The 26,187-nt window shown below is 42.9% G+C and overlaps 4 protein-coding genes and 1 long non-coding RNA gene across 17 annotated transcripts in view; 3 read left to right on the top strand and 2 right to left on the bottom strand.

Annotated features, from left to right (window-relative positions):
- Window positions 1–4,825: 4,825 nt before the first annotated feature.
- LOC139571445 (putative nuclease HARBI1) lies at window positions 4,826–8,573 on the top strand. 9 transcript variants are annotated; one of them, XM_071394331.1, is made up of 10 exons: window positions 4,826–5,589; window positions 5,677–5,853; window positions 5,944–6,005; window positions 6,088–6,174; window positions 6,262–6,303; window positions 6,372–6,545; window positions 6,625–6,660; window positions 6,759–7,313; window positions 7,595–7,706; window positions 7,801–8,573. In XM_071394331.1, exons 1-7 carry the CDS (start codon window positions 5,526–5,528, stop codon window positions 6,658–6,660), a joined length of 642 nt encoding a protein of 213 aa, XP_071250432.1. In that variant the 5' UTR covers window positions 4,826–5,525; the 3' UTR covers window positions 6,759–7,313; window positions 7,595–7,706; window positions 7,801–8,573. The 9 variants fall into 9 exon arrangements, with proteins under 9 accessions (XP_071250432.1, XP_071250425.1, XP_071250431.1 ...); XM_071394324.1 differs by adding an exon at window positions 7,383–7,498 and having other exon boundaries at window positions 6,262–6,545; XM_071394330.1 differs by having other exon boundaries at window positions 6,372–6,660.
- Window positions 8,574–10,279: 1,706 nt separating this feature from the next.
- LOC139571442 (uncharacterized) lies at window positions 10,280–13,070 on the bottom strand. Of its 2 annotated transcripts, XM_071394321.1 has the most exons (8): window positions 12,962–13,070; window positions 12,698–12,874; window positions 12,546–12,607; window positions 12,377–12,463; window positions 12,248–12,289; window positions 11,540–12,179; window positions 11,147–11,258; window positions 10,280–11,052 (listed from the first exon to the last, which is right to left on the bottom strand). In XM_071394321.1, the coding sequence occupies exons 1-6, from the start codon at window positions 13,023–13,025 to the stop codon at window positions 11,952–11,954; spliced, it is 660 nt and encodes a 219-aa protein (XP_071250422.1). In that variant the 5' UTR covers window positions 13,026–13,070; the 3' UTR covers window positions 10,280–11,052; window positions 11,147–11,258; window positions 11,540–11,951. The 2 variants fall into 2 exon arrangements, with proteins under 2 accessions (XP_071250422.1, XP_071250423.1); XM_071394322.1 differs by having other exon boundaries at window positions 11,540–12,289.
- Window positions 13,071–13,731: 661 nt separating this feature from the next.
- LOC139571444 (uncharacterized) lies at window positions 13,732–17,358 on the top strand. The gene is made up of 2 exons (XR_011674297.1): window positions 13,732–14,246; window positions 16,951–17,358. It is a non-coding gene; the product is annotated as an uncharacterized lncRNA (long non-coding RNA).
- A 139-nt stretch (window positions 17,359–17,497) lies between these two features.
- The window catches only part of LOC139571441 (protein phosphatase 1B-like), a 46,672-nt gene continuing 37,982 nt past the window's right edge, over window positions 17,498–26,187 (bottom strand). For 3 of the 4 annotated variants that reach the window (XM_071394319.1, XM_071394318.1, XM_071394317.1), the window contains 2 exons: window positions 24,500–24,557; window positions 17,498–20,151 (listed from right to left, as the gene is read on the bottom strand). In XM_071394319.1, coding sequence (XP_071250420.1) covers window positions 20,122–20,151; window positions 24,500–24,557 — 88 coding nt within the window. In that variant the 3' untranslated portion in view covers window positions 17,498–20,121. The remainder of the gene's footprint in view (window positions 20,152–24,499; window positions 24,558–26,187) is intronic. The other variant, XM_071394320.1, reaches the window with a different exon arrangement.
- On the top strand, window positions 18,612–19,595 carry LOC139569858 (uncharacterized). The gene is made up of 2 exons (XM_071391183.1): window positions 18,612–18,617; window positions 19,017–19,595. Exons 1-2 carry the CDS (start codon window positions 18,612–18,614, stop codon window positions 19,593–19,595), a joined length of 585 nt encoding a protein of 194 aa, XP_071247284.1.

The raw sequence follows: 26,187 nt of genomic DNA, 5'->3' as shown, positions 1-26,187 counted from the left end.
CAGGTATGTGGGCTTTATTCAGGATCGTTTCTTGAGCTACTTTGATGTGTCAAGTGGGCGAGATGCACAGTCTGTGTTTTGAATTCATGAATTTTGATTTGTCTGAGTTCAAGTTCATAGAGAAAATCATTGTCCAAACCTATGATGGCACAGTTGTAAAAGTTGATGTGATTTAAAATTGTGCTTGTTGTTTTGGTAAGGTTACTAAATAACTAACACTGGTTGAACAAAGTAGTCATTTGACTGACACTTCGCCACTATGGCCTATTTATTGCCTTACCTCATTTGCACACACTGTATATAGACTTTTCTATTGTGTTATTGACTATATGCTTGTTTATCCCATGTGTAACTCTGTGTTGTTTGTGTCGCACTGCTTTGCTCTATCTTGGCCAGGTCACAGTTGTAAATGAGAACTTGTTCTCAACTGGCCTACCTGGTTAAAAAGGTGATTTTTTTATTTTTATAAATACACATGCAGCTCTTTCCCCAAATCCAAGGCCATATCCATGTGTAATCCAGTGCAGTACAGTGCAGTACAGTACAGAACATTCCCACCCCTATTTTCCCTGCTCTCTCAGGCCTGAATCCTAACCTGTGTGTAAGTTGAATTTCTGCGCAAATCCCCCATTGACATCAATGCATGATTAACAGGGACGTTCAAGTTACAGTACAGCCACTTATCTTGAGTAAGGATTAGGCCCTCACAAGTCACTGATTAGGGGATCTCTTCTGTCTCCAGGCTCCATTCCTTGATGTGCTGGGAACTACGCAATAACCTTTTGTCTGCCCCTGACGCTGGATGAGAGGGGGGAATGGGGGGGACCTCGTCAGACCTCTATCAAAGGGATACTATCGCCTCCTACTGCCGCTGTCATAGCATCACACCTCAGGTGAGCTAATAAACCTTACTATACACATTAACACAGTACCATAAAATAATACACAAAATGTACAATCAACTTTTAAACTGTGCGGGTGTGTGTATTCCACAGCACTACCTCGCCAAGCTGCTCACAGCCTACAGAGTAGAAAACAGAGTGCCTGGAGCCGGGCTACACATGTACGTGGAAAGACCTCAGGAAGCAATCTACACACACCTCAATGGCCACCCTGTATCTGGTGAGTAGATAGACATGAAACAGTTCCTCTACTTGACGCAGAATCGAATGAAGGCTCATTATCCCTGGATTGGGATTTGTTCACAGCCTTTGTTAAGATTTGTGTTCCTCCTGAAAGAGCAGCAGTGTGGTCAGGTTCAGGTCTCACTAGAGGAGTCAGTGTTCCTCAGGAGACAGCTGTAATAGATCATAGCTGGACGTGTGAGAGTTTACAGTGTATCCAGTAAGGAGCAGAAATCACTTTACATCACAGCAAGTCCCAGTGAGGGACTTACTCTTTACCTCTCCTTAAAGGGAAATGTCACTATTGTTCAACTTCATATTTATCATCTCCAGCACCACCCCAACATATACATATGTGAAAGTGGCATGTTTCTATGTTTTGTAGTAAAAAAAGATAGAGGAAGGTAAGTGTTTCCAATGACATCGGTGTGCATTGTGTGATTTTAACCAATTAGGAGGCATTGCCTTCTAATTGGTTGATGATGTCATTGGAAACACATCTTCCTTGGCACAATCATGTCTCGGAGCTCTACGGACAATTCCTTCGACCTCATGGGTTGGTTTTTGCTCTGACATGCACTTTCCACTGTGGGACATTATACGTATATAGGTGTTTACCTTTCCAAATCATGTCCAATCAATTGAATGTACCATAGGTGGACTCCAATCAACTTGTAAAAACATCTCAAGGATGATTAATGGGAACAGGATGCACCTGAGCTCAATTTCGAGTCTCACAGCAAAGGGTCTGAATACTTACACTTTCAGTGAAGAGGCGACTCCGGGATGCTGGCCTTCTATGCAGAATTGCAAAGAAAAAGCCATATCTCAGACTGGCCAATAAAAATAAAAGATTAAGATTGGCAAAAGAACACAAACACTGGACAGAGGAACTCTGCCTAGAAGGCCAGGACCCTGGAGTCGCCTCTTCACTGTTGACATTGAGAGTGGTGTTTTGCGGGTAGTATTTAATGAAGCTGCCAGTTGAGGACTTGTGAGGCGTCTGTTTCTCAAACTAGACACTATAATGTACTTGTCCTCTTGCTCAGTTGTGCACCGGGGCCTCCCACTCTTCTCTCTATTCTGGTTAGAGCCAGTTTGCGCTGTTCTGTGAAGGGAGTAGTACACAGCGTTGTACGAGATCTTCAGTTTATTGGCAATTTCTCACATGGAATAGCTTTCATTTCTCAGAACAAGAATAGACTGACGAGTTTCAGAAGAAAGGTCTTTGTTTCAGCCATTTTGAGCCTCTAATCGAACCCACAAATGTTGATGCTCCAGATACTCAACTAGTCTAAAGAAGGCCAGTTGTATTGCTTCTTTAAATCAGAACAGTTTTCAACTGAGCTAACATAATTGCAAAAGGGTTTTCTAATGATCAATTAGCCTTTTAAAATGATAAACTTGGATTAGCCAACACAACGTGCCATTGGAACACAGGAGTGATGGTTGCTGATATTGGGCCGCCGTATGCCTATGTAGATATTCCATTAAACATCAGTCATTTCCAGCTACAATAGTAATTTACAACATTAACAATGTCTATCTACACTGTATTTCTGATCAATTTGATGTTATTTTAAATGGACAAAAATGTTGCTTTTCTTTCAAAAACAAGGACAATTCTAAGTGACCCCAAACTTTTGAACAGTAGTGTATATACACATATATATCAACAAATTGGCGAGGGCACTAGAATAGTCTGCAGCACCCGGCCTCACTCTACTAGAATCTGAAGTCAAATGTCTACTGTTTGCTGATGATCTGGTGCTTCTGTCCCCAACCAAGGATCTACGTAAACATAACTGGTACCGTAGAATCTGTCGGGAAGGAATGGGATGCGTGGGATAACGAGCAACAGTAGTTCCGGTGTTTGTGTTTTTCGTCACTGGTTATTTGGACAAATCATGATGTCGCTGGTGTTGGCATCTTTCAAATTTCAGAAGGGCCGTAACTTGGAAAGACAGAGGGTGAGGTTCTGGTTCCCTTCCTTGTTCTCGCGTCTCTTGATATTTTCGCTTAACACTTATGGACCTATAACTTAATCGAGCAGCTGACCAATTACGCAAGACTTTAGTTCTGGGTTAACCGGGATTACCTCCTATCTAACTGACTGCACCCGCTGATGGCATCTTCCAACCCTTCGTCCAGTGAACACAATCCCCTGTCAAAAACAACCTCTGATGTGGTCATGTTGACTGAGATCAGATCAAGTCATGTAACATCCATCATGGTGACTCTCTGACCCATAATCAGTCTGAGCAAATCTGAAGTGGCACCCTATTCTCTATATAGTGCTCTAGTTAGTATATACAGTAGTGCAATGTAGATTGTAGAACACTACACAGGGAATAGGTTACTATTATGCTACACCATGAAGAAGCCTTAATCGCCATAGCTACATAAACACCAGAACTGTGATAAGAATCCCTCTAACCTGCCGACCCAGGAGTTGCAAACAGAGATTGGCAGTGTTGATATGGCACTGTGGACTCAGATTACAGGATAACATTAGTATATAGTGGTGTTCTCAGGCTGGCCTGACAGCCCACTCCTGTCTCCATCCCTCCCCACTCAGTGCTCGACAGCTGGCCTTTCTCCACACAGAGCTGGACCTGGACCAGCAGAAGACCAACAACAGGTGGAGGTAGAAGGAATGGAGGAGGATAACTTTTTGTTTTATACAAAACATTAAGGACACCTGCTCTTTCCATGATAGACTGACCAGGTGAATTCAGGTGAAAGCTATGATCCCTACTGATGTCACTTGTTAAATCCACTTCAATTAATCAGTGTAGATGAAGGGGAGGTTATAGCTTAAAGAAGGATTTTTTAGCCTTGAGACATGGATTGTGTATGTGTGCCATTTAGAGGGTGAATGGACAAGACAAAATATTTAAGTTCCTTTGAACGGGGTATGGTAGTAGGTGCCAGGCGCATCGGTTTGTGTCAAGAACTGCAACGCTGCTGGGTTTCTCCACGTGCAACAGTTTCCCGTGTGTATCAAGAATGGTCCACCACCCATAGGACATCCAACCAACTTGACACAACTGTGGGAAGCATTGGAATTAACATGGGCCAGCATCCCTGTGGAATGCTTTCGACACCTTGTAGAGTCCTTTCCCCGACGACTTGAGGCTGTTCTGAGGGCAAAAAGAAGGGGGGGGGGGTGCAACTCAATGCTAGAAGGGTGTTCCTAATGTTTTGTCCACTCAGTGTAGCTCATACAAAGTTATTTCAACATGAATGTATTTGTTTGTAACTCATGTCATGTCCAGTATAATGTCCACTCGGTTTCATAACAAAGGACCACAGATGTACTTTTACACAACTAGTCACTCATCAGTAGATGAAACACAGACACATCCACTGGTTGCTCATGGTCCCTGTCCGTCTCCTGCACTTTGGGCTCTATGACTCTGTGTGTCCAGTTGTAAAAGCTTAACCATGGTAACCACTTAGCGATAATGAGTAACCTGGCCACTAAAGCAGAGGAGTAAACATCAATAACCACGGCAACTGTTGCATCACTTTGGTGAAGGCTGTGGAGACTCCACTGTTGTTTACTTGATGACCATTAGGAGAGGACCTGGATTGTTTTGATGAGTTTGAAAGGTGCCCTCAGAACAGCCTCAATTTGTGACTGAAGTGGATTTAACAAGTGTCATGATAAGGGATCATAGCTTTCACCTGGATTCACCTGGGGCCTGTTGCACAAAAGTAGAATTAAGACATCCGGGATAAATGACTCAGCTGAGCTCAATGAAGCCAAAACATGTGCGTCCAGGCTTAATTGGTTGCACAAAGACCAAGCCAGGATGAGCAGACACGGATTCATTAAGCCAGGTGAAACCAATCCTGGATAGGTGCGCGCTCACGGCTCACTCAAATAGACCCCGCCACAGATCACAGATTAACTGATTTACCATGGCAACTAGAGCCGCGTACTTTTCCCCGTCGGAAGCACAAATCCTCATGGAGGCATACGAGGAGGTAAAAGATATAATTAAGAAGAAAGGCAACACCGCCACAGTGATAAAGCAAAGAGAAAAAGCGTGGCAAAGTATTGCAGACCGCCTGAATGCGTAAGTAGTGCACAATTACACACTCACCGCTCCGCTGAAACATCACAATTACAATTCAAATATTTAATTCACATCTCCAAAAATGCAGTTGTACTGTAATTATGAAACGGTTAAATTTTTAATTGAAATGCACTGCAGATATGAGTGAAATTGTGTAAAGTAACTCCATCACACTGTATAAAGCTATGATACATTTTTTGATATTTTTACTGAAAACAAGACAAAAATACCAAGTAATTTTTTGCAGTGTGACTCCATTAAATGTGTGTGTGTGTGTGTGTGTGTGTGTGTGTGTGTGTGTGTGTGTAGATTAAACATGAACGGGCCAAAACGGACATGGCAGCAGGTCAAAATCAAATACAAGAACATTCTGCAGAATGGTATGGTCCCTGACTAATATTTAACAAAGCACAAGCATATATTGTACCCAGAAGGTGCCTGCTCACACATTGTCTGTACTGTTTTAGCAGTGAAAAAGAATACCCACAGACAAGGCACGGGTGGTGGGTCACCAAAGGCTGACCTTACCCCAGCAGAGGACATGGCCTTGGAGCTAAATAAAGGCAGGCCCGTCTTAGAGGGGATCCCTGGGGGGAAAGAGACGAGCATAGGTTCCTCCCAAGATGCCACCCGCTTCATTCAAGGTATGTCCTTCCATCTCTACATGGGATACAACCACATTCATATTGAATCAATTTGGACTGTCTGACTTTGGTTTACCTATTGCCTTGCAGTGTCTGGCAGCACTGTGTTCCTGTTAGAGCCACCAGCACAAGCACCAGACGATGCTGATCCAGTGAGTACTCCATCAAAGGCATACTGTAGGCCTGGCATGTCTTGTCTACTAGCTTCAATATGAATCCGATTAAATGTGATAGGGTGAAGGCCCCAGTGCAGCAGCAACAGCACATGATGGAGACGATGATGAGGAGGAGACCATCTCTCTGGATTCCAGAAGGCATGAGGTATCATGTTAAGACTGTGAAAGTACTATTTACTCTACAATGGTGAGGAGTCCTCATCAAAATCAAAAAATCTAATTTCTTTTACAGGACCCAGATGCTATACAGTGGGAAAACCAGCCTGGCAACATAGTGCGTATTAATAAAAGGACACCACATCCTGCCAAATTCCAGCTGCGCTAATTGTATTGTGTTCACAGAGCTCACAAGCTATCAGAAAGTTGTATGGCAACCACCTCCGGCGCCAAATAGAACTGGCAGACATAGACATTCAGTACAAGAAGAAAAAGATGGAAAATCTTGCACTGGAGTCCGAAATAAAAAAGAGGACAATTAGGAAACTGGACCTTGAAATAAAAAAACTTGAGAGGGAGGTGAGATATGCCTTCAATGTACACTGTATGCTAACTGTAACACAAATGTATTAATCATTATTTTTCTTTCCTCCCCCAGCTCCAAGAAGATGACACAGCTCAAAATAAAAATTAGGTATATTCTCGTAAAGTCAAGTGAGCCATGACATATGAGCTCTTATTGTGAGCACACAGGACGGTGGCATCTTTCTAAGGTTTTTTTTATTTTCCCAGCAATCAGTACAACCAAGTCATCGTTATAAGGCATCGCCCTCTTTTGCCCACCCCCCCAGCACCAGGTGTGGCCACTAGCCTATATGAAGGCCCAAAATTGTGTGTTCCTTTCTGCTCTGACAATGGCATGCCCATTCGTGCGAGATGTGGTGGATGAAGAAGCACTTGTGCTGAGGAGAGCCTTCAGGCGAGAAAGGGTCTTCAGGGACCGGTTGGACCCACTGGCCTTCCCTGATGACCATCTATATGAAAGATACAGGTTTTCTGCAGATGGCATCAGGTATCTATGCAGACTACTGGGTCCCAGGATTAAGCACCGCACTGCACGGAGCCATGCACTGAGTGTGGAGCAAATGGTTTGTGTGGCCTTGCGCTTTTTTGCTAGTGGAGCCTTCCTGTACTCAGTGGGGGATGCAGAACAGCTGAACAAGGCCACAATTTGCCGCACAATAAGGAGTGTGTGTCTGGCTATCAAAGCATTAGCAGATGTCTTCATCTCCTTCCCTGGCCACAGAAGACTCTGTGACATCAAAGAGGAGTTCTATAGGATTGCAGGTAAGAGGATCTACAAATTACAGGACAACTGTTAACACATAGTAGGATACTCATTACTTTGTGTGACAGGTTTCCCCAATGTCATTGGTGCAGTGGACTGCACACACATAAGGATAAAAGCCCCCTCAGGTGCCCATGAGGCCGATTTTGTGAATAGGAAATCCTTTCACAGCATTAATGTTCAGGTGAACATAACTTTTTGATATTGTCCATTGACGAACACTCTGCATTGCCAGTGATGTGCATTGATTGGTGTAATATTCCTCATCTTATGATTTCAGATGGTCTGCAATGCTGACTGTGTGATCAGCAATGTTGTGGCAAAATGGCCTGGCTCAGTCCATGACTCCAGAATCTTTCGGGCCTCTGAAATCTATCAGTGCCTATCACAAGGTAAGCCACACAACCCCTATTTATAACCATCATGGCTGTGTCAAGAATATCACTGTGTTTATGAGGTAGTAATGATGAGATTTTGTGTTGACAGGTGAATTCTCTGGTGTGTTGCTGGGAGACAGGGGGTATGGCTGCCAGCCTTTTCTCCTGACACCTTTCACAGACCCCCAGGAAGCACAGCAGGCCTACAACCATGCCCATGCCAGGACCAGGGCCAGAGTTGAAATGACCTTTGGCCTCCTGAAGGCACGCTTTCACTGCCTTCACAAATTAAGGGTCAGCCCTGTTAGGGCATGTGATATTACTGTGGCTTGTGCTGTCCTCCACAATGTGGCCTGCCTGAGGAAGGAGAGGGCCCCCAGAGTGCCACCAGCCATGGACTGGGACAATCCGGCAATCTTCCCTGATGACGACAGTGGTCGGCTGCTGAGGGACCAATATGTGTTGAATTATTTTAGTTAGTATGTGTGCTTTCAATTTTGGTTAAATATGTCCTGCGGTGGCAGAGGAATTTGGGTTTTTTTGGGTTCGTTTTTTGACGAATTTGGCCTCTTATGATGTTTGTGCGGTATACTGTGTGTAATACAAGGCTGCAGGGAGGCTACTGCATCCATTCATTTGTCTGTTCAGTTGATGTGTATGGATTTGTCCTGCATTTATTTTAGTGTGCAGACATGCAGGGTGTGTTATATACAGACCTTTGAATGTGTATGTATCATTTTGTATAATATGCTTGGATTCTGTGCTTTCCATCTTGTAGAGTCACTGTGACTTCAGTTTCGAAAGGAGCTGATGGTTTACCTGCTTTGTTTTGTCCTTATTCAATAAAGGAACATAATGTTACACATTGTGTTTTTATATTCATATGGAATGTGTATTTGTTTATATGACAGAGTACTAGGGCCACACTGAAGAAAAAGGATAAAGTCATAAATTTATGAGGCTGGTTCTTTCTGCAGAAAAGCTACATATTGTTTTTACAGTTTTGATACTTATGACAATGTGATACTTAATATTCTGGCACATCAGCATGTCTTTGTTTATGAAACCATACTGAAGTACAATTTCACGAAATGCCCCACATCTGTCATTTTAACAACTGTCCTCCTTTAAAACAACTGGTTACAATATTATGACTTGTGTTTTTTTCCCCTCTGTGGCCCTAATATTCTATCATTTTATATATAGCCTTATAGTCTATGGGAAACTGTAAATTATCTAATGATAGCAACATCATCTAAAAATCATTTTTTATCCAAAATCATTGAAATTAATGATCACAAACGTTTAAATAATAACAGTGGGTCTAGTTATATGTGATAACAATGTATAGTGAGCAGTGAAATAACTATTGGTTCCCATTTGTGGTGACTGCTGACTGACATTAGGGATGAGATTAAATAGATCCTGGAATTTAGCCTGGTCTGGAGCAGGCTAGCTCCACAGAATAAATCTCCATGGTAATTTATACCATAACATATCCTCCTGCCCCCTATCCATCTTTAGTGCAACCGGATTACGGATCAATTGAGCCAGGATCACCAAGATATCCTGGCTTAATCCCTTATCCTAGTTTTGTGCAACAGGCCCCTGGTAATGAAATAACATGACATACATTGTTTTCCATGTTACACAATACAAGGGGCTTGAAGTAGCCTGCTTGAATTTGGAGTTTAGAAATTGAAGTGCTAGATTATTTTTGTTTTTGTTTTTGGTACAACCATTTTGAAATGTTGATCCAAATTTCACACATTGGTCCCATTTATTTATAGGAAGACCCATATATGCTGTGTGTACACAAAATATTATGAACACCTGCTGTTTCCACGAAACAGACTGACCAGGGGCCTGTTGCACAAAACTAGGATAAGGGATTAAGCCAGGATATCTTGGTGATCCTGGCTCAATTGATCCGTAATCCGGTTGCACTAAAGATGGATAGGGGGCAGGAGGATATGTTATGGTATAAATTACCATGGAGATTTATTCTGTGGAGCTAGCCTGCTCCAGACCAGGCTAAATTCCAGGATCTATTTAATCTCATCCCTAATGTCAGTCAGCAGTCACCACAAATGGAAACCAATAGTTATTTCACTGCTCACTATACATTGTTATCACATATAACTAGACCCACTGTTATTATTTAAACGTTTGTGATCATTAATTTCAATGATTTTGGATAAAAAATGATTTTTAGATGATGTTGCTATCATTAGATAATTTACAGTTTCCCATAGACTATAAGGCTATATATAAAATGATAGAATATTAGGGCCACAGAGGGGAAAAAAACACAAGTCATAATATTGTAACCAGTTGTTTTAAAGGAGGACAGTTGTTAAAATGACAGATGTGGGGCATTTCGTGAAATTGTACTTCAGTATGGTTTCATAAACAAAGACATGCTGATGTGCCAGAATATTAAGTATCACATTGTCATAAGTATCAAAACTGTAAAAACAATATGTAGCTTTTCTGCAGAAAGAACCAGCCTCATAAATTTATGACTTTATCCTTTTTCTTCAGTGTGGCCCTAGTACTCTGTCATATAAACAAATACACATTCCATATGAATATAAAAACACAATGTGTAACATTATGTTCCTTTATTGAATAAGGACAAAACAAAGCAGGTAAACCATCAGCTCCTTTCGAAACTGAAGTCACAGTGACTCTACAAGATGGAAAGCACAGAATCCAAGCATATTATACAAAATGATACATACACATTCAAAGGTCTGTATATAACACACCCTGCATGTCTGCACACTAAAATAAATGCAGGACAAATCCATACACATCAACTGAACAGACAAATGAATGGATGCAGTAGCCTCCCTGCAGCCTTGTATTACACACAGTATACCGCACAAACATCATAAGAGGCCAAATTCGTCAAAAAACGAACCCAAAAAAACCCAAATTCCTCTGCCACCGCAGGACATATTTAACCAAAATTGAAAGCACACATACTAACTAAAATAATTCAACACATATTGGTCCCTCAGCAGCCGACCACTGTCGTCATCAGGGAAGATTGCCGGATTGTCCCAGTCCATGGCTGGTGGCACTCTGGGGGCCCTCTCCTTCCTCAGGCAGGCCACATTGTGGAGGACAGCACAAGCCACAGTAATATCACATGCCCTAACAGGGCTGACCCTTAATTTGTGAAGGCAGTGAAAGCGTGCCTTCAGGAGGCCAAAGGTCATTTCAACTCTGGCCCTGGTCCTGGCATGGGCATGGTTGTAGGCCTGCTGTGCTTCCTGGGGGTCTGTGAAAGGTGTCAGGAGAAAAGGCTGGCAGCCATACCCCCTGTCTCCCAGCAACACACCAGAGAATTCACCTGTCAACACAAAATCTCATCATTACTACCTCATAAACACAGTGATATTCTTGACACAGCCATGATGGTTATAAATAGGGGTTGTGTGGCTTACCTTGTGATAGGCACTGATAGATTTCAGAGGCCCGAAAGATTCTGGAGTCATGGACTGAGCCAGGCCATTTTGCCACAACATTGCTGATCACACAGTCAGCATTGCAGACCATCTGAAATCATAAGATGAGGAATATTACACCAATCAATGCACATCACTGGCAATGCAGAGTGTTCGTCAATGGACAATATCAAAAAGTTATGTTCACCTGAACATTAATGCTGTGAAAGGATTTCCTATTCACAAAATCGGCCTCATGGGCACCTGAGGGGGCTTTTATCCTTATGTGTGTGCAGTCCACTGCACCAATGACATTGGGGAAACCTGTCACACAAAGTAATGAGTATCCTACTATGTGTTAACAGTTGTCCTGTAATTTGTAGATCCTCTTACCTGCAATCCTATAGAACTCCTCTTTGATGTCACAGAGTCTTCTGTGGCCAGGGAAGGAGATGAAGACATCTGCTAATGCTTTGATAGCCAGACACACACTCCTTATTGTGCGGCAAATTGTGGCCTTGTTCAGCTGTTCTGCATCCCCCACTGAGTACAGGAAGGCTCCACTAGCAAAAAAGCGCAAGGCCACACAAACCATTTGCTCCACACTCAGTGCATGGCTCCGTGCAGTGCGGTGCTTAATCCTGGGACCCAGTAGTCTGCATAGATACCTGATGCCATCTGCAGAAAACCTGTATCTTTCATATAGATGGTCATCAGGGAAGGCCAGTGGGTCCAACCGGTCCCTGAAGACCCTTTCTCGCCTGAAGGCTCTCCTCAGCACAAGTGAGAAAAAGAAAAATAATGATTAATACATTTGTGTTACAGTTAGCATACAGTGTACATTGAAGGCATATCTCACCTCCCTCTCAAGTTTTTTTATTTCAAGGTCCAGTTTCCTAATTGTCCTCTTTTTTATTTCGGACTCCAGTGCAAGATTTTCCATCTTTTTCTTCTTGTACTGAATGTCTATGTCTGCCAGTTCTATTTGGCGCCGGAGGTGGTTGCCATACAACTTTCTGATAGCTTGTGAGCTCTGTGAACACAATACAATTAGCGCAGCTGGAATTTGGCAGGATGTGGTGTCCTTTTATTAATACGCACTATGTTGCCAGGCTGGTTTTCCCACTGTATAGCATCTGGGTCCTGTAAAAGAAATTAGATTTTTTGATTTTGATGAGGACTCCTCACCATTGTAGAGTAAATAGTACTTTCACAGTCTTAACATGATACCTCATGCCTTCTGGAATCCAGAGAGATGGTCTCCTCCTCATCATCGTCTCCATCATGTGCTGTTGCTGCTGCACTGGGGCCTTCACCCTATCACATTTAATCGGATTCATATTGAAGCTAGTAGACAAGACATGCCAGGCCTACAGTATGCCTTTGATGGAGTACTCACTGGATCAGCATCGTCTGGTGCTTGTGCTGGTGGCTCTAACAGGAACACAGTGCTGCCAGACACTGCAAGGCAATAGGTAAACCAAAGTCAGACAGTCCAAATTGATTCAATATGAATGTGGTTGTATCCCATGTAGAGATGGAAGGACATACCTTGAATGAAGCGGGTGGCATCTTGGGAGGAACCTATGCTCGTCTCTTTCCCCCCAGGGATCCCCTCTAAGACGGGCCTGCCTTTATTTAGCTCCAAGGCCATGTCCTCTGCTGGGGTAAGGTCAGCCTTTGGTGACCCACCACCCGTGCCTTGTCTGTGGGTATTCTTTTTCACTGCTAAAACAGTACAGACAATGTGTGAGCAGGCACCGTCTGGGTACAATATATGCTTGTGCTTTGTTAAATATTAGTCAGGGACCATACCATTCTGCAGAATGTTCTTGTATTTGATTTTGACCTGCTGCCATGTCCGTTTTGGCCCGTTCATGTTTAATCTACACACACACACACACACACACACACACACACACACACACACACACACATATTTAATGGAGTCACACTGCAAAAAATTACTTGGTATTTTTGTCTTGTTTTCAGTAAAAATATCAAAAAATTTATCATAGCTTTATACAGTGTGATGGAGTTACTTTACACAATTTCACTCATATCTGCAGTGCATTTCAATTAAAAATTTAACCGTTTCATAATTACAGTACAACTGCATTTTTGGAGATGTGAATTAAATATTTGAATTGTAATTGTGATGTTTCAGCGGAGCGGTGAGTGTGTAATTGTGCACTACTTACGCATTCAGGCGGTCTGCAATACTTTGCCACGCTTTTTCTCTTTGCTTTATCACTGTGGCGATGTTGCCTTTCTTCTTAATTATATCTTTTACCTCCTCGTATGCCTCCATGAGGATTTGTGCTTCCGACGGGGAAAAGTACGCGGCTCTAGTTGCCATGGTAAATCAGTTAATCTGTGATCTGTGGCGGGGTCTATTTGAGTGAGCCGTGAGCGCGCACCTATCCAGGATTGGTTTCACCTGGCTTAATGAATCCGTGTCTGCTCATCCTGGCTTGGTCTTTGTGCAACCAATTAAGCCTGGACGCACATGTTTTGGCTTCATTGAGCTCAGCTGAGTCATTTATCCCGGATGTCTTAATTCTACTTTTGTGCAACAGGCCCCAGATCATAGTGTGAGTAAGCCCACTGGGCTATGTCATTTGTTGTCCTTATATCCAGAATAATTAATAGGAAGAGCGTTGGTTTTGCGCAATAGCCTATCCTACACACTTGCGCACAGTAGACTCGATGTCCAATCCGAGGCACGAAAATATGACTCATTACCTTGCTGCTTTCTCTGTTAAATCTAAGGAGACAGACGATCGACCTCAATTAGCAAGGGATATTAGATCCAACGTGGATCCAGGCAGAACTGTATTCACCTGCATAACGAATGAGACGACAAGATATTCTGGCCGTTCCTCGCAAAAATCTTTTTTCGAGCACTTGAGTTGTTGTTGCATTGCATGTGCTATCACAACAGCTGTTCGTCACTTGACTGTCATTCAGAAAATTCCTTCCTGGATCAGATGGTGACGTGTGAAAATATCATGGTATAACTACACAGCTCGACAACAAATGCGCATCCAACAAGTAGTATGCACGTTAATGACAGTATCAATTTGGGTTAAGTATCAAGGTAAGGTGACTCTTTCAGTTAGAAGTATTCGATTTTTCAATTGCATTTATTATTTTATATTTATGTGCCCATGAAAACTGTTTCACCTCAAACATAAGGGACATATCGACATTTACTGGGGGGGGAAGGGGTGTCCAAAATAGGGGAGGGTTGTGTGTTTTTTTTGGGGGGGGGGGGGCACAGGAGAGCGTAGTGCGTTTTTTTCCGCTAATAAAGTTTAGAAACGTTTGTGAAGGTATGTTGCGGCTATTATTAAGCTTTAGCAGGCAAATGATATAAAAGCAGTGCGCCCGGCGGTAGTATATATATACACACACACACACACACACACACCTGACAGTTGAACTTGAGGTGAGGAAGATTAGTAGGCCTGAAACAGAGTTACTCCAATAATGCTTATCTTTATAGAAAATATTCTGATCGAAAATCTACGAATTGGTGCCGTAGCATGCCACCGTTATCTCTCTCTCTATGGGGTTAGGCCTAAGCTTCTCTTCCTTATAAATATATGTATATACTACCGTTCAAAAGTTTGGGGTCACTGTATTTGAAAGAAAATCTATTTTTTTGTCCATTTAAAATAACATCAAATTGATCAGAAATACAGCGTAGACATTTAATGTTGTAAATGACTATTGTAGCTAGAAACGGCAGATTCTTTATGGAATATCTACATAGGCGTACAGAGGCCCATTATCAGCAACCATCACTCCTGTGTTCCAATGTTACGTTATGTTAGCTAATCCAAGTTTATCATTTTAAAAAGACTAGAAAACCCTTTTGCAATTATGTTAGCAGAGCTGAAAACTGTTGTTCTGATTAAAGAAGCAATAAAACAGGTCTTCTTTCGTCTAGTTGAGTATCTGGAGCATCAGCGTTTGTGGGTTCGATTACAGGCTCATAATGACCAAAAACAAACCTTTCTTCTGAAACTCATCGGTCTATTCTTGTTCTGAGAAATTAAGGCTATTCCATGCTATAGTTTTCTTTAAAAAATAAGGAAATTTCTAAGTGACCCCAAACTTTTGAACGTAGTATATACTTTTGACTGGTACTGTGTCTGTCTATCCCTAAATCCTTTATCGAGAGAAATTGACTCATTGTCGTATCAAGGTAGTACTAGTCACAGGGTCCATAGTACAACCGCCCTCCACCCCCACCCCTCTTTCTCTCTCGGAGAGTTGTAAACGCATGGCCAGAGACTCTTCTTGCTCTATTGGTTGGTGTGAATACATTGAGTTAACATTTGAAGAATGAAGAGTGCAGTCACATTTCCCTAGAATCATACAATTATAACGGTGAGTGATATCTCTAGATCAGGGATGGGCAACTGATGGGGGTGGGGGCCACAAAAATACAGAACTCAACATGATGGGCTGCAGTGGCTCACGGGTCTGCACACCCACATATGCAGTCTAAGCCAGCCCTAGCCACCTTGCAAGCAAAACATTTTAGCTGCCCCCCTAGAGGTCTTCACAGGTCCACAAAGTGGGAGTCAGACCCAAACGGACCAGAGGTCAGTCAGACCCAAACACGAATGGACCCGAGGACAACTCAACCTAGACCGACCCATACCAGACCTGATTGGACCAATGACACATTCGGGCAACAAAGGGTAGCTGCAGCCCAATATTGTGATGTATGGAAAGCGAATCAGCTAATTGGGCAGATTTGTTGTCACTTCAAGACCGTTTTTGCGTGGCTGATTGGGCTGCATGACGAGTCGATAAGTCGGCGACCAGTGCACCGGTGTTGTATGGACATGCCTACCGACCTGAGACCTGACCGTCATACATCATGGTCGTGTCGCCGGCAGTAGCTACGGTGGCCATTTTTTCACCTCCCATGATTTTATTTCAAGTAGGATAGCAGCCTACACAAGAAATAACCAACATTGATAACCATCTAGACGTCTCCTTGTGCATGCATCATACAGTCTACTCAATGGGGAGGGCATGAACAGCAACATCGGGACACAGTGCCCGTCGCACCCGCTTGACAATCACTATTGTCCGGCAACGGCGTGGGAAGGAGCTACCTAGTATCGGGGTGAGTCACAGTAAGCACATTTAGCAACAGTACACCCAACATCAGTACTTTTAATCAAAAATAAACAATTGTCAGTTTTACAACTGGACATTTACAAAGTATTTGTGTAAAACTAACAGTGAAATACGACTGAATCATCCTCTGGTTCAGAACAATAGTACAAACTCTTGTGGTACAGTAGCTCATTGTACGGTAGTTGCATGGTAAGAAACATTAGAAAATAATGTTGTCAAAACAGTTGAACCTATTGAGTGATTGACACACCCACTCGCCCATACTCCAGATGCCATATTGGAACGCCACTAACCTTTTCTCCAGTCGGGTCTATCAGCTGTAGTTACATAGACCTGTGGACAATGAAACAGGACCTGACCCAGACCAGAGGGACAAGTTAGAATTTCAGACCTGACCGGGCATCGCGCATATTGGTTGCACCTGGACCCGTGAAGACCTCTAGGTCCCCCTCTTGACAGCGGAGAGAAAAAAAGTTTAGAAGTAATTTCCTGTAATTCATTTTGCCATGGGGCGGAGAGAAATATCTGCAGTTTTTACTATATCTGATTGAGAGTGATTAAGAAAGTGATTTAGGTGCAATCTTACTAGCAGCAATATCCTTGCCTTCAAAGCTATCATGACGGCACGTGTCTCCTTGCAGGTAACCACGGTTGACAGAGGAAGATCAATGATTCCAAGCACCACCCTCCTTTTGAAGCTTCCAGTCTGTTATTCGAACTCAATCAGCATGACAGAGTGATCTCCAGCCTTGTCCTCGTCAACACTCACACCTGTGTTAACAAGAGAATCACTGACATGATGTCAGCTGGTCCTTTTGTGGCAGGGCTGAAATGCAGTGGAAATGCTTCTTTGGGGATTCAGTTCATTTGCATGGCAAAGAGGGACTTTTTATTTTTTTAAGGGGTGGATCAGCTTAATATTGCGGAAAGAATGTTGCTTCCAATGTAATTGTCTGCATCATTTCCAATCCCCCATATTTTTGGGGTAAACCCTACCACCGATCCCCCAATTGGAGTAAACTAATAAACACTTCTGCTTTTACCTTCAATTTATACGTATTATACCTATATACAAACTGAGGCAGCAGACTTTGAAAATTAATATTTGTGTCATTCTCAAAACTTTTGGCCACGACTGTATGTGCGAGCGCCCAGCAGGACTGAAAGTTAACACGGAGAGTATAATAATGACATCTAAATGTATCCATCCTTTATTGAAGATTATTCTCACGATATGGTCCGAAACATCACAATGTTATACTGGGAACTATCAGTACAAGGAGGTATGGTGAAAACTCAGGATCGACCCCTGAACCCGTCACGACCCTCGTCACTCAGCTGACCCTGAAGAGGGAGCGGGGCTGCCACGCCTACACACATCATCATAATCTCATACCATTCTCAAATACAGGCTAAAATCTGGAATAAATAAAATGTGGAAATTAGATCTTTCTTTAGATCAATACTTGTAGATATACAAAAAACATAAAAGGAAAATCAGGATGAATGACATTGGCACTAAATTACTCAAATCAAATCCAGCCCCCAAAACATCAGAATCATTCTAATTTTTCAATCGTTATAGTTAGTAGTGATCGGGGGAGGAAGTTGAGGGAGAATAAACATTTTATTAATATAATCCCATGTGGGACAATCTATACATATTCCAATGAAACACAATGAAAACTGAATGCCAAGGCAAGTTTTGCCATCAAATGACCAGGGGGAGGAAAGAGTCTGTAGCCCCTACTCTGCTCAGCAGTGTAGTGTGAAGTTGAATTACATTCAAAGCAGCCCCCCACCACCTTAACCCAGTGTCTGCTATAGCTTAAACATACCCATTTCCCAGGAGTAATGACCCCCCCCCCCCCAATGTTATTGTAAAAATACAACCACACACAACATGCAAGTACCTAAAGGTCATATGGCAGCCACGGCTTGTATACTAGATCATTGTTAAATCAGAAGCCCAGGCAGGGATCCACCTCACCCCTCTAATCTCACTGACACGCTAAATCATCCTTAGACTTCTCCTTTTAACACTTTTTTTATACAACCAATTTATAGACATTTTGAGAATAGAAGGTAACAACCATATTACACTATTACACAGCATTTGAAAATGAAAATACAAAAAGGTGAACTCATTGCCTAGAAATGTACATTTGCTAAATAAAAAAATAAAAAATAAAACACTACAATATCGTCTGAGAGAAATTAAAAGGCCAGGTGTTGCAAGTCTTTCTGTATTTTAAGGAGAGGTTGAGGAAAGACAGAAAATAAGAAATGAATAAGGAGAAAGATGCAAGTAGAAATGAGTAGTGAAGCATTGGTGGGCAGTTAGAATCCCCTTAGCCAGGTGTAGACGTCACATCATATCAGACATCTCCCCATGTGTCAACCAAGACCTCTAGGAGTGAAACAAAGACACCAGACCAGCAACTTCCTCATATTTACACACAGTAGGCCATATCTGACACCATGGATTACATTTGTTTACGTAAATCAAAATATTCAAGATTTTATATACATTTTCCATTTTTCTTGATCAACAGCAGGCTAGAAAAGTTATGGACAGAGAAGTGACATGATTGCAGGTTGAAGCAGTGTCTCAACATTAGCTGTCTCTCCGTGGGTTTTTTGTTGGTTGGAGAGAAAAGAAAAAAGGGTGCAAAAAGTAGTCCGTCTCCAAACCCTCCCGCACCAGCAGTCCGTCTCCAAACCCTCCCGCACCAGCAGTCCGTCTCCAAACCCTCCCGCACCAGCAGTCCGTCTCCAAACCCTCCCGCACCAGCAGTCCGTCTCCAAACCCTCCCGCACCAGCAGTCCGTCTCCAAACCCTCCCGCACCAGCAGTCCGTCTCCAAACCCTCCCGCACCAGCAGTCCGTCTCCAAACCCTCCCGCACCAGCAGTCCGTCTCCAAACCCTCCCGCACCAGCAGTCCGTCTCCAAACCCTCCCGCACCAGCAGTCCTTCTCCAAACCCTCCCGCACCAGCAGTCCGTCTCCAAACCCTCCCGCACCAGCAGTCCGCCTCCAAACCCTCCCGCACCAGCAGTCCGCCTCCAAACCCTCCCGCACCAGCAGTCCGCCTCCAAACCCTCCCGCACCAGCAGTCCGCCTCCAAACCCTCCCGCACCAGCAGTCCGTCTCCAAACCCTCCCGCACCAGCAGTCCGCCTCCAAACCCTCCCGCACCAGCAGTCCGTCTCCAAACCCTCCCGCACCAGCAGTCCGTCTCCAAACCCTCCCGCACCAGCAGTCCGTCTCCAAACCCTTCCACATAAGTAATGCAATCAGACACTCCTGTCCACATGTTTGCACATTGCGTTTGTCTATCTGCGATCCCAGTAGCAATGTCCAGCCAGGCAGACACAGGCCAGTGATTCCCTGACCCAGTGGTAGTCCCCTGTAGGGCCCCTTGTGTCCAGAAGCAGGGCTGGGGCCAGGTCAGTTAACAGCGTTGGGGGAAAAAGGCACCACAGAGTGTACATGTCCCAACTAAGGCTAAGGCTCTTCATCAATCCGCAAAAACAACAAAAAAGCAACAAGGGGAAAAACGCTCTTAATTTCTCTAGAATAGATTTTGTTTAAATGTTTTATACTACCATTGCAGTCGTCCTTTTCCCCCCTTTAAAAAACATCTAAAATGGTTTGCAATCCTTTGCGTTGTGTGTTGAGAGTTTCAAATCTGCATTCATGGTCCAATTGATCTCTTGGTATCGTAGGAAAAATAAAAGGGAAAGAAAGTGATGAAAGATGTCTTGTGTATAAAGGAGTCCTGGTGTGGGAACAGGCAGTTCTGCTGGGTTGCTACCAGGGGTCCTCAAGGTCTACTCCATTCTGTGGGACAGAGAGAGAGATGGAGAAAGTGAGCAGAGAGGAAAGGCAAAGCAAGAGAAGACATTGTGAGTAACGTCATGACTACTAAATCCATAATACCTAACGACAGACTCCTCATTAGACAGTCCTGGCTTGTTTTTGTTAGACCAATCCACAATGGCCACCTGCACTACAAAACCAACTCCCCTCCACTCAAGGGAAACAAGTGAGATCACTCCCTAGAACTCAGATAAGCACCTCTCCTGAAGTGCTCGACAATCACTGCCACATCCCCCAAGGAGGCAGCCAAAGTCAGATCAAGAATGTTCCAATTTGAACACTTTACCTAAAGGCGAAACTACTGAGCAAATAGTTAAAAGGGTAAGGGAGAGCATCAGTACTGTAGCTATGTATTTCTATGTGTGAACTTACCCAATGATACAGGAAGGCCGCATTAATCAGTGAACACAGATCTACAAGTTTACACTTGCAGCAAACCGTATTGTCTATCAAGAGGGTGTAAAGTACGAGATTATCTGAGGAGATGCACACACTTGTGTTTTGAATGTGTGTAAATCCATAGGGCTGTTACGGTGACCGTATTACTGCCATGACGGCAGTCAAATTCCACGTGACCGTTTAGTCACGGTAACTAGGCTTCTCCAAGCTCTGATGCTGCTGATGGTCATTAGTAGCCTACCAAACTTGCTGACTGTGCTACTCAGCACTCCATCGTCCCTCTAATCACTCTGACATCAATGCAAATGTAATTGGAAATCTAAATTGAGCACAAGCTCATGTTGCGCCACATTTCTATAGGCTATGCAATTGTGTGAGAAAACAGAGTTTTGATGGCTATCCTACTATATTTATTTATCAACTTTCCTAATATTAGGAACATTGCTTTTCTTTACAACAGGTGTATAAGCCTACCTGGATGGCATGAAAAGGAACCACGGGAAAAGCGTCCTCCATTCTCTATTTAAGTGCATAGTTGACATGTATTTTTCTGCTGTCCCTGTTTCGAGACAGGTGCATGATAATGGTCCATTCTAAATCTAAACTAATATCACACATTATTTAGTATATGTAAAGACAAGATTAAAATCAAGAATAGCCTGATGGGTGACAATATTAGCCTATCACTTGTGAATGATGCCCAGCTTGTGCATTAAGGCAAGAAACAGCACATGCCTTTTTTTTGCTGACTTCTTCAAATCATAGTCGCACACCTCATGTAGCCTAGCCCATAGGCCTATATGTTTTGATAAGGTTTGTATCACAATTAAAGTGGCCAAATAACTTCTTAAAATTAAGCACATTAATCTGCTTTACAACTGGTATAGAGCCAAACTGGCATTCATAAGCTGCGAGTGTGTTTCAAGTTTCGGTAAGATAATCTTCACCATAAAAATGCACCTTTATAATAAAAGCATTACATGCATAATCGCATTTGTGGTCACGTTGGAGAAAAGTGTTTTCCTGCTAATTAATTGCATTTTGGAACATTCTCGATTATAGCCTACTCTCGTGTGTGCATTGCTGCGCTTATAATAGGTAATTTTTGCACATTAGTTTATCAACATTTTAAGCTAAACAATCAACCTTAAATAGCTTTTAAACGTTGTTTTAATGCGGGTGATTGTATTAATTTGGGCTATAGCACATCCCACAACTGTCCCAGAGTATGTTTGGAATATTCATCTATTACACAGAATGACAAGTTGACCAATAGAATAGGTCAACTTTTGTACTATGGGGGATAGTAGATTGACATAGGCTAGTGCTTTTGCTGTTCATTAAGCCTACTCATCTTGTTGGTTGACGAGAAGTAAATGTAGAAAGTTCTGACATCTTCAATATGTGCCTCCAAATTCCATAAGAGTGCAGTTGCGTCCCCAATGTGTCTATGTTCATTCACTTGTAGCCTACTTAGCTGAAATGCCTGTGAGAAGGACCCAGTCACGTGACACGCATTGGCTGTATCTGAGAGAGTCTTTTGAGTGAGGTGCTTCGGAGCACGGCAGCCGGGAATTACAATTAGCCTATTATATTCAGCCCAAGGGCACAACGGACACGCTGGCCGCAAAAGGCATGGATTTTTTAGGGGGCATTACGGCGACACAAGGTGGACGCCGCCGGGAAATTCGGACCACTTTACTTTTTCCACATCTTGTTACGTTGCTGACTTATTCTAAAATGGATTACCTTTTTTTTTTTATCCACAATCTACACACAATACCTCATAATGACAAAGCGAAAACTGTTTTTTTTGTGGTGCAAATTCATTTAAAATAAAAAACAAAAATACCTTATTTACATAAGTATTCAGACCCTTTGCTATGAGACTCGAAATTGAGCTCAGGTGCATCCCGTTTCCCTAGATCATCCTTGAGATGTTTCTACAACTTGATTGGAGTTTACCTGTGGTAAATGCAATTGATTGGACATGATTTGGAAAGGCACACACCTGTCTATATAAGATCCGACAGTTGACAGTGCATGTCAGAGCAAAAACCAAGCCATGAGGTCGAAGGAATTGTCCGCAAAACTCCGAGACGGGATTGTGTTGAGACACAGATCTGGGGAAGGGTACCAAAAAATGTCTGCAGCATTGAAGTGCCCCAAAAACACAGTGGCCTCCACCATTCTTAAATGGAAGACGTTTGGAACCACCAAGACTCTTGCTAGAGCTGGCTGCTTAGCCAAACTGAGCCATTCAGGGGAGAAGGGCCTTGGTCAGGGAGGTGACCAAGAACCTGATGGTCACTGACAGAGCTCTAGAGTTCCTCTGTGGAGATGGGAGAACCTTCCAGAAGGAGAACCATCTCTGCAGCTCTCCACCAAATCAGGCCTTTATGGTAGAGTCAAAGGCACATGACAGCCCACTTTGAGTTTGCCAAAAGTCACCTAGATCCTTGATGAAAACCTGCCCAGAGCACTCAGGACCTCAGACTGGGACGAAGGTTTACCTTCCAACAGGACAACAACCCTAAGCACACAGCCAAGACAACGCAGGAGGGGGTTCGGGACAAATCTCTGAATGTCCTTGAGTGGCCCAGCCAGAGCCCGGACTTGAACCCGATCAAACATCTCTGGAGAGACCTGAAAATAGCTGTGCAGCGATGCTCCCCATCCAACCTGACAGAGCTTGAGAGGATCTGCAGAGAAAAATGGGAGAATCTCCCCAAATACAGGTTTGCCAAGCTTGTAGCGGCATACCCAAGACAACTCAATGCTGTAATTGCTGCCTAAGGTGAATCAACAAGGTTCTGAGAAAAGGGTCTGAATACATAAGGAAATGTGATATCGGTTTCTTGTTTTTAATAAATAAGCAAACATTTCTAAAAATCTGTTTTTGCTTTGTCATGTGTAAATTGATGAGGGGAAAAAAACTATTTAATCAAATTTAGAATAAGGCTGTAACATAACAAAATGTGGAAAACGGGTCTGAATACTTTCTGAAGGTTAGCCTATAGCGTTAAAAAAATGGGGCAACACTTAAAAATGATATTATTCAATAACATAGAATGATGGGCTGTGCCCATAGAAATAGTGATCATTCTAGTTCTGTGGTTATGCCATCCCCGGTCTCCAGAACGGATAAGTCTGATCAGACAGGCGGGACTTTAGTGTAGCCTTGTGCTCTATGAAATACAAATCAATTAGGGAAAGCTAGACAAAATCATAAATTTAACAGAGCAAAACATACTGTAGAAAAGACAGGGGTATGAAAGAGGTTTAAACATGTACAGTATACACCAGTGGACAAAACATTAGGAACACCTTCCGAATGTTGAGTTGCAACCCCTGCCCTTCCCTCAGTACCGAAATTCGTCAGACTCTTTTTTAACTGTATTTTTATTGACCATTATTTAACTAGGCAAGTCAGTTAAGAACAAATTCTTGTTGACTCCAATGCTTCCCACAGTTGTGTCAAGTTGGCTGGATGTTCATTGGGTGGTAGCCATTCTTGATACACACGGGAAACTTGAGCGTGACAATCCCCAGCAACATTGCAGTTCTTGACTCAATTAAACTGGTGCGCCTAGCACCTACTTCCATACCACGTTCAAAGGCACTTAAATATTTTGTCTTGCCCATTCACCCTCTGAATGGCACACATACACAATTCATGTCTCAATTGTCTCAAGGCTTAAAAATCCTTCTTTAACCTGTCTCCTCTCCTTCATCTACACTGACTGTAGTGGATTTAACAAGTGACATCAATAAGGGATCCTAGTTTTGACCTGCATTCATCTGGTCAGTCTATGTCATGGAAAGAGCAAGTGTTCCTAATGTTTTGTAAACTCAGTGTACGTTCTTCAATACATTTGAGGAAAGAAGAAAAGAGCAACCTGATACTCACCCCGTCCACTTCCCTGTGTGGGTTCAGCCGCTTGTACACTGCTTCCATAACACTGTGTCTGAGGGGTGCACACACAGTGAGAGAAGTCAACACACCCTCTAAGATAATTCACACGGGTGACAGGTCAAATCAATCCCTCTCTTACTCCTTTACATGACCGATACATTCTTTCTGATTATTTTTTTTTCCACTAAACCATTTACCCCAAGGAGGACATTTACACAGGAGCTAATCACCATGTGACTGTGTGCTGTGTAACTGGGAAGGCAAAGATACCAAAGGCTTTAGACTAGAGACTAGAGACCAGACTATAGACCAGGGATGAGCTACTGGTGGCCTGCGGACAAAAAAAAAAAAATGACTGATGTGTAACCAGGAAGGCAGAGAGACTAGAGTGGAGACTACACTAGAGACATCGTGACTTCGGCGATGTCATTTACAAAATAGCCTCCAACACTCTACTAGGTAAATTGGATGTAGTCAATCACAGTGCCCTCCATTTTGTCACCAAAGCCCAATATACTACCCACCACTGCGACCTGTATGCTCTCGTTGGCTGGCCCTCGCTTCATATTCGTCGCCAAACCCACTGGCTCCAGGTCATCTATAAGTCTTTGCTTGGTAAAGCCCCACCTTATCTCAGCTCACTGGTCACCATAGCAACACCCACCCGTAGCACACGCTCCAGCAGGTATATTGCACTGGTCATCCCCAAAGCCAACTCCTCCTTTGGCTGCCTTTCCTTCCAGTTCTCTGCTGCCAATGACTGGAACGAACTGCAAAAATCACTGAAGCTGGAGACTCATATCTCCCTCACTAACTTTAAGCATCAGCTGTCAGAGCAGCTTACCGATCACTGCACCTGTACATAGCCCATCTGTAAATAGCCCACCCAACTACCGCATCCCCATATTGTTATTTATTTTTGCTCCTTTGCACCCCAGTATCTCTACTTGCACATCATCATCTGCACATCTATCACTCCAGTGTTAATGCTAAATTGTAATTATTTCACCACTATGGCCTATTTATTGCCTCACCTCCCTAATCTTACTACATTTGCACACACTGTATAGATTTTTCTATTGTGTAATTGACTGTACGTTTGTTTATCCCATGTGTAACTCTGTGTTGTTGTTTGTGTCGCACTGTTTTGCTTTATCTTGTCCAGGTCGCAGTTGTAAATGAGAACTTGTTCTCAACTGGCCTACCTGGTTAAATAAAGGTGAAATAAAATTAAATAAATAGAGACAAAAAACTAGATTAGAGACGATAGACTAGAGACTATAAAGTACAGACTAGAGACTAGACTGGAGACTGTAGACTACACTAGAGACTATAGAGTAGAGTCTAGTCTCTCTGCCTTCCTGGTTAAACCTTAGTCATATTTTATTATTAGTGGTCCGCGGGACACCAGTAGCTCATCCCTGGTCTCTAGTCTAGAGTAGAGACTATAGATTAGACACTAGAGAGACTACAGAATACAGAGTAGAAGCACAACTAGACTAGAGACTAGACTAGAGTATAGACTAGAGGCTAGAATACCGACTAGTCTATAGAGTAGTCTAGATACTATAGAGATTAGATTAGAGACTAGGCACTACAGTAGAGACTATAGTGTTCAGACTGGAGAGCATAGAGACTAGACACTACAAACCAGAGTATAGACTAGAGATGAGACTAGGGAC

The sequence above is a fragment of the Salvelinus alpinus genome, chromosome 3, assembly GCF_045679555.1.
Source record: "Salvelinus alpinus chromosome 3, SLU_Salpinus.1, whole genome shotgun sequence".
Taxonomy (NCBI): Eukaryota; Metazoa; Chordata; class Actinopteri; order Salmoniformes; family Salmonidae; genus Salvelinus; species Salvelinus alpinus.
Note: the sequence above shows the minus strand (reverse complement) of the source record. Positions and strands in the feature narration are given on the sequence as shown.

Coding starts and splice junctions, on each gene's coding strand:
- LOC139571445 (XM_071394328.1), top strand. CDS start 6,842: ATGAAGGCCCAAAATTGTGTGTTCCTTTCTGCTCTGACAATGGCATGC. Junction 7,499..7,594: donor TTCACAGCATTAATGTTCAG/GTGAACATAACT, acceptor TTATGATTTCAG/ATGGTCTGCAATGCTGACTG. Junction 7,707..7,800: donor CTATCAGTGCCTATCACAAG/GTAAGCCACACA, acceptor TTGTGTTGACAG/GTGAATTCTCTGGTGTGTTG.
- LOC139571442 (XM_071394321.1), bottom strand. CDS start 13,025: ATGAACGGGCCAAAACGGACATGGCAGCAGGTCAAAATCAAATACAAG. Junction 12,875..12,961: donor CAAGAACATTCTGCAGAATG/GTATGGTCCCTG, acceptor GTACTGTTTTAG/CAGTGAAAAAGAATACCCAC. Junction 12,608..12,697: donor TGCCACCCGCTTCATTCAAG/GTATGTCCTTCC, acceptor ATTGCCTTGCAG/TGTCTGGCAGCACTGTGTTC.